This window comes from Solanum tuberosum, unplaced genomic scaffold (assembly GCF_000226075.1).
Source record: "Solanum tuberosum cultivar DM 1-3 516 R44 unplaced genomic scaffold, SolTub_3.0 scf00559, whole genome shotgun sequence".
NCBI classification, from domain to species: Eukaryota; Viridiplantae; Streptophyta; class Magnoliopsida; order Solanales; family Solanaceae; genus Solanum; species Solanum tuberosum.
In genome coordinates, this window is record NW_006239486.1 from 186,781 (window position 1) to 199,920 (window position 13,140).

The following is a 13,140-nucleotide window of genomic DNA, read 5'->3' on the forward strand; positions in this document are numbered from 1 at the left end:
CACCAACCATGAAGCTATGTAACCTGAAACTCCTGTTACACACACTGTTTTCGTCGCCATTGGCCAACAAAAGATGTACTTATAGGAAAGAGAAAAAATATGCACTCTTTTATTTTATTTCTAGTTTTCCACTCGGTGTTGAATTCGAGCTAGAAAGTTCAATATTGAATTTTTAATTTTCTACTCGGTGTTGAATTCGTGCTGAAAAGTCCAATATTGGGGCTAAAGCGCTTCTAACAAAGATGACTCAGTACCCAAGGGGGTTCGAACTCCAGACTTCTTGATTAATGATAAAGGAGTACTTATCACTCTATCATAATCAATATGTACTCTGTTTTATATTACTCGGTCTATGTTGGACTGACTGATAAGTTTTAAAAAATAGGAAAATTAAATGGTTAAGCAAACATAAACTAGTCAATTAGTCATCATACAGATAATATTAGTTAATTACCATTCGCAACATAATTACGTGGATTGAAGTTTCGAGTTTGTATAATTCACATGTTTGTATAATTCGAAATTTGTATAATTGTTTAAAGTTCAAATGTTTATGTTTATATAAATTTGTTATTTCAAATTTAGACAAACATAACCACGAATTATACAAACGAGACAACTTAAACTGTAGCTACAACCCGTAAATATACAAACTATAACTATGGAGCATAATTAAGTTTATTATAGTGACTGTTTGCGAAAATTTCCCCAAAAAATAGTATTAGTAATATTTTAAAATACGTGTCAACTTAACTCATTTCATATCTAGTATTTTCTCTGTTTCGATTTATATGTCATTATTTTAGATTTCACATTTTTTTTAAAATTAGGTAAATTTATTGTTATGACTATAATTAATTATAAGAGTAAACTAGGAACTAAGTGTAAAATTATTCATTGATTTCATAAAGTGGACAAGTATTGTTAGACATCTCAAAATAGTATAATGGATAACTATTGTTGGACGGATGGAGTATTATATACTCCTCCGTTTCTATTTACTTGTTAAATAATTTTTAATTTGATTTTTTTTACTTGTTATTATTGACATATTAAAGGAAGGACAATTTTTTTTCTTCATATTACACCCTCAATTTATTAATATTGAGTTAATGTCTTTGAAAAATGTAGTGAGTAAATATGTTTAAAATTATCAATTAATAGGAGTAAAATGGTAAACACATTATACCAATAATTATTTTCTTAATAGGCGTGTCAAGTCAAAATTTGACAAGTAAAAAAGGAAGAGGGAGTATTAAAAGAATTACTTCATCTGTTCAATCGACTATTGACTTGACACACACCTTAAGAAAATAATAAATAATAGGGATAATATTACTCTGTTAAACAATATTTTTCTACTATTGACTTTGTACAATTATTAAGAAATTATAAATATAAGTGTGATTTTACTATATCAGCCTTTGAATATAATAATATAATGTCTTGCAAAATATAATAGAGAAACGACTATAATTAATGACAAGGGTAAATTATGAACTAAGTGTTAAATATCTCAAAATACTATAGTGGACAACTATTATTACACAGAGAAAATATCATATTTGTTCGTATACTTTCCGTAAAAGGTTATGTTTATTCTTTATCATATATATATATATTTTAATATATTTATCTATATCATTCAATTTTAAGTATATATCATCCATGAGTGGTTTATTTTCATGTTTTTACGCTTATTACTTATGTGGTGTCTATGAAAATATATTTTTATTCTAATAAAAATTGTTCTTAATATAATTCTTTTACTCAACTCAATATATTTATCTGATTTAATCGTTACTAGCCTTCACTAACAACATCATCATCGTCAATTCTTATAATCTATCATCATTTGTCATTATCACTAGCAATTATTTAAGATCATTACTATTAACTATTGTTATTATAACATTATAATATTGAATATGTATTTAAATTCAGATATTTATATTTTAATATTCTTAAATTTAAACATCTTAATAAAAACAAATGGAGCCTAAAAAGATCATGGCGGCTAAGGAGAAATTGACAGAAGGAACATAACATTGATTTATTATTATAATAACATCATAATATAAAATATATATTTAAATTCAGATATCTAAATTTTAATATATATTTTATTATTTATATTAAACATCTTCATAAAACATAAATGGAAACTTTAAAAAAAAATCGTGGCGGCTAAGGAAGAATTGATTGAAGGAACATAATGTTGATTTATTATTGTAACATCATATGATATTGAATATGTATATAAATTTCAGATATCTATAATTTTAATATTATTTTATTATTTTAAATTTAAACATCTTAATAAAAATAAATGGAGACTAAAAGAACCGCGACGGCTAAGGAAGAATTGATAGAAGGAACATAACGTTGAATTATTATTTTAGTATTATAATATTGAATATATATTTAATTTCAAAATCTTAATAAAAATAAATAGAGCCCAAAAAAACCGCGGCGGCTATGGAGGAATTGATAGAAGGAACATAATGTTGAATGCTTGCTTTTTTGGTCTCCTACTAGAGCTGTCAAAAAGGGCCGGCCCAACCCCAATCGGCCCAAGCCTCGCGAGTCAAAGAATTTGAAGGGCTAGGGAGGGCTGGCCCTTCGTTAATTGATAGGGCCTGAAAATGCTCAACCCAACCCAACCCTAGAAGGACTGAGGGCTGGGGCGGGCTAGTCCTTTTTTTTTCTTTTCAAACTTGTAATTCTATAACATCAAGAAAATGAGAAGATTTTCAAATCAAATATGGCAAACAATAGTGTTGTTTCAATAACACTAGAAAATTTTAGTGTAATTAGCATGTATCTCGCTTACCAGATATGCAAGTGACATAAGAGAGTGACAAGCAATATGGGAGGGAGGCGAGGGCGCGAGATTTGTATATGTATCCTAGATACATGCGAATCTACTTTGATAGAGTGTATCTAGAACAAATTAACCTAATTTTGAGTCCATATATTTCTAGAAACATGTATCTGGGTACGAAGATTCATAATATTACAACATAGCGTGTATTCAAATTATTATATTATATACTAGTGAGATTATTGTAAATTACTCTTGATAAAAAAAATTGGCCCATGGGCCGACCCCGGCCCATCCCCGATCAAGCCTCAAAGGCCAAGGACATATATGGACCGGGTTTATAAGCCCTAGTTTTAAATGGGCTTGAAAAATCATATCTCAACCCTACCCCAATAACGGGTAGGGTTGGGCCGTTCCCATGGGCTAAGCCCATTTTGACGGCTCTATCTCTTACGTACGATAGTTCATAGAAATAACTTTTTTCTTGAAAAATATTTTTACAAAAATAATTAACTTTTAAAAAGTTTTGACCAAAAAAGAGCTATAAAAAAGTTTGGTAATGGCTTTTATAGTTGGAGATATAATATAAAGGGGTAATTATTGAATTGTTGTGTTAATGCGTTAAGAAAAAAAGTATCGATCCAATGTATATTTATTAAGAAAAAAAGTTCAAGACGTAATTGAACATCATTTTTTATTTTGCTCTTTTAGTTAATTTCAAATTATTCTTAAAAATATAAATAATTCAAAGTAAAATCATAAATATAAACGATCAACTCTCTTAAAATCATCACCTAAAAATATATATATATGACTTATGAGGAGAAAAATGAAAAAAAAAAAAACTCAATAACTCTCTTAGATATTGAACAATTCACTTATTTTGAACTAAAAAAAACCCAACTATTTATTTATTTTGAAATGGAAAAACTTATAAAGAATGAAAATAACGATGACATAAAGATGAGAACAAATAGATTTAACGACTGTCTATTTTAAAAATAGTTTTAGTCAAATTTGATCTAATATATACTCCTCCACAATAAAGTACAATTACGACTTTACACTTTTTCGTGGAGTAAAATATCTACGTACACTCCTCCTTCTTCAAACACCACTTATAAAAATATACTAAATATATTATTTATCATTAGTCAAAGATTTCAACGTTAGGTAAATGAAGGGATACCACTAATGTGACAGATCCAAAATTGAGGTCCCAATTGGAATCAAAAGCAAAAACATCACTTCTCTATTCCAGAAAAAAAATCAAGTTGGTTATAAATTATTCTTATTATTTATTTTTTATTTGCTAAAATTGAGTAAATTTTTTTAAAAAATATTCGAGTTGATTATAAATTATGAACTAATGAATAAGTCCTATTATTGGTTATTGAAACACTATAGACTTTCTAAAAGAGAGTTTGTCTTGTTGGTCAAGAGCTAGGAATTTCACGAAGGGCGTCAAAAAGAAGGAATTTTTTTTTATTGTTAGTGAGATTCTATCAAAAGGGGAATTTCACGAAGGGTCTCCAGAATATGCTATTTAATCACTTCGTGTATCATTTTACTTATGTATACGATATTTTCCGATGAAGGGTGTCTAATTGAATGCCCCGACTATAACAGAGCTATTGCATAGGAAGGGGGTTTTACCCTGTGCGCATCCAAAGGGTAGCGGCTGCGGGTTTCCCTTGTTATAAAAAAAAACACATTGCTATGCCCTTGAACACGAAGGATGAAAGCGAGTCAGTATGCTAATTCCTCATTTGCAAATCAGCCCTTCCCGTAGGTTCTTTTTTCACTCTCACTTGTCGATACACGAAAATTTCGCGTAAAAATAACTATACAAAAAATGGTACAAACTTCCTTCTATATTCTTATTATTATGATTATATGTCTAAGTTACAAACAACAATAAAGCACCTAAAGTTGAGACTCATCATCCTCATAGTTAATTCTACATTTGAACTTATATATATATAGGTGTATATATGTATCATGATCTCTCTGCTTTGAATTAAGACATATTCGGAAAACCTCTCATTTCCTTATCAGATAAACGGTTAGAACATATGATCATGTCTCTCGAGGGCCATCAAAAGATTGCGTCTTCCTCAAATTCCAGTGAAGACCTTCGTGTATGCTACGTAAAAAGTCACTGGTGGAATCAGCTTGACATGCAGTTGGTACAGGCCAAGTAGCCATGCTACAAACTAGGGCGTCTCCCGGTGCTAACTTTTTCCTGTCTTTTCCATCAAATGACGCCCATGCATGACCTCTACTGTTGAAAGGTACTTGTACTCGGATTGTCACATACTCGGGCAAAATGAGAGGACGAAAGGATAAAGAATGTGGGCAGATAGGTGTAAAGAGGATGCCAGGAACCTGCAATTTGGTTCGTAGCAGTAAAATTGTTAAGGTTATAATCAACTCGAAAGACATCAAATAGAGATAACTATGGAAGAACACATTGCATCATCATTGTGCTAATTGCAAAATGAAATATTAAACATGGAAGCAAGATTCTATCTACGGCAACAACATACCCAGTGTAATCCTACAAAGTTGGGTCTAGGAAGGGCAGAGTGTACATAGATCTTACCCCTACCTTAAAGGTAGAGGGGTTGTTTCCGATAGACACTCGGCTTAAAATTCTATCTACATCCATCTAAAATTCAAACTCCGGAGCAAGGGCCAATAGTACGCAACTTGTTAATATACCACTTTAAAATGAGGAACCAACCAGTGCTTTTTTGCTTCCTAGCCTTCCAGTTTAAAGTAATCTCGCCAATTCTTAAGCACTAACCAAAGACAGATTTTATGGCTAATTAAGTTTTCGAAAGTCTCACTCATCCCAAGAGCTTCAAAAGTTCAACCATAAAGCATAATTTTGCATTTAATACAAATAGCTAAATCTGCAAGTTTAGGATGAATACAAAGAAGCAATGCTGACATTTGTCGTGACGTCTTAAGTTGCAGTAAAACAATTGTCAGACATGCGATAACTTATAACATCCATAACTAATACTAACCAGCAGTAGCTCATTAAGCCAAATCATGTCAGCTTGAGATAAAAGTACGGAATCGTTATATAAGTGACGAGTATGAGAGGATTTACCTGAGGATGGACCATTGATCCTCCAGCTGCAAGAGAATATGCAGTGCTTCCAGATGTTGTCGACAAAATTAAGCCATCCCCTTGTACGCAGGTAACAAAAGAATTATCGCAATAGCATTCTAGATTTGTTAAAAATGATGAAATCCCACGGTCAATTGTGACTTCGTTGAGAACAAGTATGGGCTCTTCACTATCCAGATCACTTTTAGCTGAATCTCTAATCACGTGACACTGGAGACGATGCCTCAATGTGATGCTTATGGGACCACGAAGAATTGAATCAAGATATTCCTTGTAACGCTCACTATCTGGAAATGTTAAAGCTAAACAGAGAAGAGTAATAATCATGCCAATACAAAGCTACTGTCTTCTGTGTTGTATGTTTTATAGACAGGTTTATATATATATAGATTGATAGAAGGAGTTCGGTTTCATTTCTTTTATTTCCATGTAATGATGTAATTAGAGTAGCCCATTGTAGCTTACGTATACCACATATATGAACGGAAATCTTTTAAAAGGAAGCAAAGGATACAAAATGGGGTCATGAAGCCAAGAGAACCTAAAGAAAATGGGACAACGGGAGGAACTGGACCTTTGAACATCGATGCTGCCTGCAATAGAAAACATGTTGCAATTATTAAACACTCTCCCTCCATGAAACATTTATCAAAACCACATGGTAGAAGATAAAATTCTAGTTAAGAAAAGACAAAACTAACTACGTACCCAAAGGACAGTTCCATCCCCACCAAGAGTTACAACAAGATCAACCTTTGAGTGGAGAGACATAATTTCTTTGTCTGCGACAAACAAGAAGTTGCTTTAGCAATTAGCATCATTTTTCATACTTATATAACAAATACGACAAAAACGTTGTTACTATTTAAAGCTTCTCATCCATAACACCTCTAGAGATTACATGTGCTCATTTGTACTTGAAGTTGGTTGAAAGGGAAAGAAAAAATCTCTTAATAGCTGACATTTAGGTAAGCAGAAAAGTTTTGCGAGAAAATGGCTGTTTCTCGGTTAAAATGGCGAACAAACTTAAAACTGCACAATAGTACGGTAAGATAACAAAAGCAATTAATAGATGATTGTTTTGAGTTGTTTATCAAAAAAGGACAAGATCATCAGTAATAATGTCCACACACGAAGTTATCCATACACGAAAAGCCTAAACACAGTTCAAAATATAATGAACCCATAATCCAAGATTTGGCCACACAACATAACGTTAAAGTGAAGATTTGAAGAGTTATATACACTTTTAAGCTTACTTTATAGAAAGGTAAAAGTTTTACCACTCACCATTTTCCCAAGTTTGTACAAACTGGTAGTATGATGACTCTGTTAGCAGTTCAGTGCGCACCCGCGGTTCAACGACAATGTTCAGGCTTTTCTGCTCTTTTAGCCATCTGGAGAAGAAAAGAGATAGATAAGCCTCTAATAAATTCAAACATATGTAATCAATTAAATAATTGGATAGAGAGATTATGAGAACTAGAAAGTGAGAAAGTAATCCAACAACACGATGATTATACGATTATATCAAAAACAAATAATTGGAGATAAGTGATCACAGGGAGGATTTTTATCAAAGGATGGATAATGATTTGAGGCATAACGAAGCGAGAATAGAAGTAAACACGATTTGAGGCCTGATAAATGGTAACATCAATTATAACTATGATTTAGGAGAGAACAAGAAGAGAAATTTTAAAACAACCAAGAATTCGTTAACCTCCTTTATATAAGGTTGCATAAACCACCAAGAAGCAACAAAAGCCTCAACATAAACTGTATTCTCCACCATTCCATTGGAAGGATACAGGGGTCATTTATAGGCTGCACACAGTCCTCTACTAGAACTGCAAAAGATGAAATACCTTTTTTTTTCCGTAATGGTAGCGTCCGAGCTAGCTTAAGCGCACCTCATCTATTTCAATGGGTACCAAGACAAATTACCAAATTATCCTTGATTCTTGAAACTAATCGCTGAAACCTAGAATCAGCTTGTAACATTATTAATAAATGAAAAAAATCCAAAACCATTTAGATATGCTTTGAGGTTTTCCCATATAAAAGTAACGATTTTCTCTTCTTATTTTATTTTCGTTCCAAATCACCCTGCCAAGCACAAAAATAGGTGAATCCTTCCCTTTGGGAAACGTGTATTTAAGAAGGGAGGCTATCTAACAACATTGATATTTGCAAAGCATACTCTGAATTTCCTATTTAGTTGATTGAAATGAGGATACCATTTTGGAAGTTCCCAAAATGGAAAAGACAACGCACACAAGAATCTCAGAAAAGAACCTAAAGCCAGAAATGTGTTGTTTAATTATGTAGCTACACCCTACTATTTAAAAGCATAAGTTACCCGAGAGAGGATGACATTTATTAATACATCTTGCGAGGCCGAGCATGTAAGAACTATTGGAATGTCGGGTGATGAATGATGAGGAAACTCAAACTCGAACCTATGGCCATGTTAACTGATGTAACTAGTTACCTTCTGCTTGAAAGCTTTAGCTGTTAAAGGTCTATTTATCTAATTCAAGCAATTAAGAAATCATTTGACCAGTTCTATATCTGCTGAGGATAAACCTTACAAATGTTACGCGTAAAAACATGCATTACCATTGAGTTCTAGTACATTTTTTCACAGGAAGACGAAAAGCGGATAAAAAAGAATGATTATACTCTAATATTTTACCTGACCAATTCTGAACAAAGTATTCTAACAGCAATTGAATTTGGCTTTGTCAATATAAGCACTGTTTGTGGGGGAGATTCCCACTTCAAAGAAATCTGAAAAAGAGAAAGAACAAACAAATGATTCCCCGCTCAGACACAAGTGTTTTTCAATAAGTTTGTTTAGCGGAAAGTAAATTTTAAAGCAACAGTAAAAAGAAGCCTAAGGTGAATTTTGAAGTTCTGTTATCATGGGCAAACAAGGCAAGAAAACTGTAAAATTAGACGGACCTGTTTACTGCTGCGTTCAGCAGTTGTTATGTTTCCTTTTTCAAAAGAGACAATATCGTGTTTTTTCTGATCACTTTTTTCACCTTTGCAACACCATGACAACTTGAATGATGCCTGTTTCATTAAAATAATTATTAATAGGCAATATTCCAAGAGTAAATCATAAAAGCATTAGAATATAAGAAATAGGACACGGGACAGAAAGATCTTGTCTCGTGCCACACATGCTGAAGTTCATTCTGCATTCAATATTGAAATGGATAGCTAATTAAAGCACAACAATTCACCGACATTGGAAGATCTTGAAACAATAACAGCCTCAAAGTAAGCAATAGCTGTCAAATGTGGCAGGATATTTACACAGTGCTCGGAGAAGTATATTTCACACCAACATTTTTTTGGGGGGTATACAGTCAAGTAATTTGTATAACTAACAAAATCAGTACTGCTAGGAGTCTGTAACAACTGGAGGACACTTATAGGGAAGCCCGGTGCACTAAGCTTCCGCTATGCACGAAGTCCAGGGAAGGGACTGACCACAAGAGTATTGTACACAACCTTACCCTACATTTCTGCAAGAGACTGTTTCCACAGTTCGAACTCGTGACCTCTTGGTCACATGACAACAACTTAATTAACCAATTACACCAAGACTTCCCTTCAACAATGAGGAAGCTTAAATTATTTAAATCATTTACAACATGAAATATATATATATCTAAAATCTAGAGAGGACAAAGCAAGCATATTCGCACTAACTAATTCACAGCAGACAAAAGTTGAGCAACAAGGAAAGTTATAGCGCAAACAGAATAGGTCTACATGGATCTACCTTTCTGGTCATCTTGTTTGGAACAACACTGGCATCATGATCATGTTCTCTATCACGAAGAACCTGATGAGAGCAAATTCCATGCTCCCCACAACACCTGTCGGATTTCTCCACAGCACCATCTGATAGTAAAGGTTTGTTTGTCAAGTGTACGACTCGCCCATTCTCATCCAAATGCTTCTCTGATGGCATTGCTACAGTGGAAGCCAACTTATTTTACCATAAAGCAAGGCTTTTTCTAACAAACGTAATTCGATAGAAAGCATGTAGTGCTTCAAGAATGATAAAATGAGGAATAATACTTTAACCACAGAGTTTTCTCAACTCTTTCTACTGTATAGACTGCAGGACTGATTTATGACTTTTTACGACCACACTTTGCTTCAATGTAGTTACTATCTTTTTAGAGAAAGAAATTAGATGACCAATGTTGTACTAATTAGAGACCAAATTACCCTTTCATCTTCAATTCATTTCCTTGATTCTCCTAGAATCACTCCTAAATCGTCCATAAATACTTATAATATTTCATTTTACAAAATAAAAAAATAGAGGATTTGGCTAGAACGTCTAAGCAAGCATTTTAGTAATCAATGTTCCTAATAGGAAGATTTTGGGATCATCATTGCCTAGATAAGATTTTATTACTTTGTGAGAAAAAGTAGTAGATAAGAGTAACATTTTGTTTGAAATGGTGAAGTGGCATCAAAATGTAGACACGATTATTAATGGATCCGGTAATCATGAAGAATAGGAATGGTGATCAGAGACGAGAGAAACTGAGATTGAGATGCAACCAGTGCACAACACATAAAAAAATTTCAGCTGTAGGCAACTGCTGCAAAACCGTGTGCTTTATAGTAACACAAAAGTCCTCTTTGGGAGAGTACCTTTATTCTCCAACTGCAAATTATGCGTCCTCTCCAATTCATATTTACGCTTCCATTCAGAAGCCTCAGCTTGTGCAGAAGCCTTCCCTTCAGCAGCTTGTCTTAGTGCCTTTGCGACAGCTAACAAATTAAAGAGTAAAAAAAATTGTATTATATACTGTAGCAAATTCCAAACATTGCCAAATAATTAATCATGGTAAAAGCAGATCATACTTCTCAAAGCCTCGGCAAACTCAATCAGATGATCATCAATCCCGTGAAGAATAGGCTGTTGAATAAGTTCTTCTACAGCCTTCTCAGAATTCAACATGGCAAGTGAATCGCTAAAGGCGTTCTCCAGTGGCAAAACACTAGCACTTCCCTATTTAGAAAAGGCCAGAAGTATTGCAGGAAGTTAGAGAGCCAAAGACAACGAGTAATGTACAAAACGCAGTATCAATGTCTAATACACAAGGAAGCGTCGTAGATATAATAGATCATCAGAATCTCAACAAACAATAGGCGTTGCATTCATAGAAGAAGATTATTTATGATATGTGCTGTCCAAGAAGAGATTAAATATCATAAGTTCTTATGAAACTTTTAAAAGTTTTGTCGATTATTGTTTTTTGTGAAACACAATAGGCCAGAAAGAGCTTCATCATACTTCGTGTACAACAGTACTCATGCAACATTTCATAGATGATGTTTTTAAGAAAAAAAAATAAAAATAAACGAACATACCGTCATAGGTGATGTTAGTATTATGGTTTTAGTTTAAACAATATCTAAACCTTAAAAGGAGATAAAACTTAAAAAACTGTAAGATCGCATGATTCCATCTTGTATCTCTTTCCTTCCCTGTATCTCGTACTTCTATTCATTATTTTCTTTTTGTTGAAAGGAACCCGCAGCCGCTACTCATTATTAATACTGAATTACCATAAAACATTATCTTAAAATCAGATGCATACAACAGGATTAACTTCATTTCAAGAAAAAAATTGAAAACAAAAGTGGAAGTCTCTCCAAATTTTTTGATCATGAATTGGATATCATGAGCTGATAAAAAGTCCGAGATTTAGGGAACGCCCATGAACTTTTCACAGGGAGGAACTTCAGTGAATTATAACATGAAAATAGGTTTGCACTAAAGAAAAATCTATCAAGGTAATAGGGAAAGTTCATCAACTAGCTGTAAGAATAAATAGAGTGAAATGATTTGAACCCAACCCAGAACCATAACGTAATAAATGGAGTCGCGCACAACCATTACATTTCAGAAATATAATAAAAAGTTACTATATATCTCTCATACTCTTCTGCACATGTAACTCGTTTTAGGATTGACGTGTCTACTAATGATTTTTTTTCTCTTTAGGGGATCAACGAGCTTAATTCTTCGGAGTTTGAAGTGGCCGACATACTAAAACGTAAGCCTGGAGCAGAGCTAATTGGTCAATAAGTTCAGTAAAGAAAGAAAATGCAAGAGTTAATGAGAACAGACTTGCCAATGAGCATTCAAACTCAAAGTCTCAAGACATTGGATAGATTAGCCATTAGGAGGATCCAATAGTTCAATTGATCATCGAAATTGCTTTGACACAACAATGAAATTACTCAAAAAGTGTCCACCTTAGCCGTTCCAATTTAACAAGAAAAAAGTCAATCACCCCGCTTCCACCGTGCTTGGTGGGACACAGTGACGGAGCCACAAGGGGTGTCAAACAACACCCTTTCCCGGAAAATTACACTATTTAGCTAGGTCAATTTTATTTTTTTGTTTTATGCCTATACTATATGTTGACTCCCCTATGTCTACTTTATATTGTGACACCCCTTAATAAAAATCCTGACTCTACCACCGACGGAGCTAATACCCCCAAAACATCTCCCTCGATAACAAGACTTGTCATTAATGCATATAAAAACTTCCAATAACCATGATTATTTCGTAAATCAATAATTCAACTATCTCAATCACCCAAAAGAAACAACTAGAAATCATTTCTATATGCCATTGACTTGTAGATAAGCAAAAACTACACATTCTAACAAAATCTACTCCCTCTGTCCCAATTTACGTGGCACAGTTCGAATTTCGTGATTCAAAGTCCTAAGCTCTAACAAATCCCTGGAAACCACGTAAAAAGTACTGTAAATCACAACAATTAACAACTTAGTTGACATGTGAAATGATCAATGATGATTTTCTATATTTAGTCCACAATTGAGCTAAAACCAAACAATTTTCCATTCAATAGAACTAGAAATTCAGTTAAATTCAACAGATTTCATATTGGAAAAATAAATTAAAAACTCAACCAAAAATAAAAAAAGGGGGTGGGGTAAGCTTACATTAGAGGTGTGTTTGTTTGGAGACATAGGAGTCTGTTTCATTGACATGAAAAATCAAGAATTCACCAAACACCTCTCTCTTTCTCTCTCTAAAACTATCTCTTTCTCTCTCTACTGAAAATATATCAGTTACAACTTAAAAGGATGT

The 13,140-nt window shown here is 33.2% G+C and overlaps 1 protein-coding gene across 1 annotated transcript; it reads right to left on the reverse strand.

Annotated features, from left to right (window-relative positions):
• Positions 1-4,678: 4,678 nt before the first annotated feature.
• On the reverse strand, positions 4,679-13,140 carry LOC102584378 (NAD(H) kinase 1). The gene is made up of 11 exons (XM_006365560.2): positions 12,993-13,140; positions 10,869-11,016; positions 10,656-10,775; positions 9,766-9,959; positions 8,934-9,047; positions 8,665-8,759; positions 7,257-7,363; positions 6,675-6,748; positions 6,481-6,559; positions 5,946-6,253; positions 4,679-5,212 (listed from the first exon to the last, which is right to left on the reverse strand). The coding sequence occupies exons 1-11, from the start codon at positions 13,038-13,040 to the stop codon at positions 4,904-4,906; spliced, it is 1,596 nt and encodes a 531-aa protein (XP_006365622.1). The 5' UTR covers positions 13,041-13,140; the 3' UTR covers positions 4,679-4,903.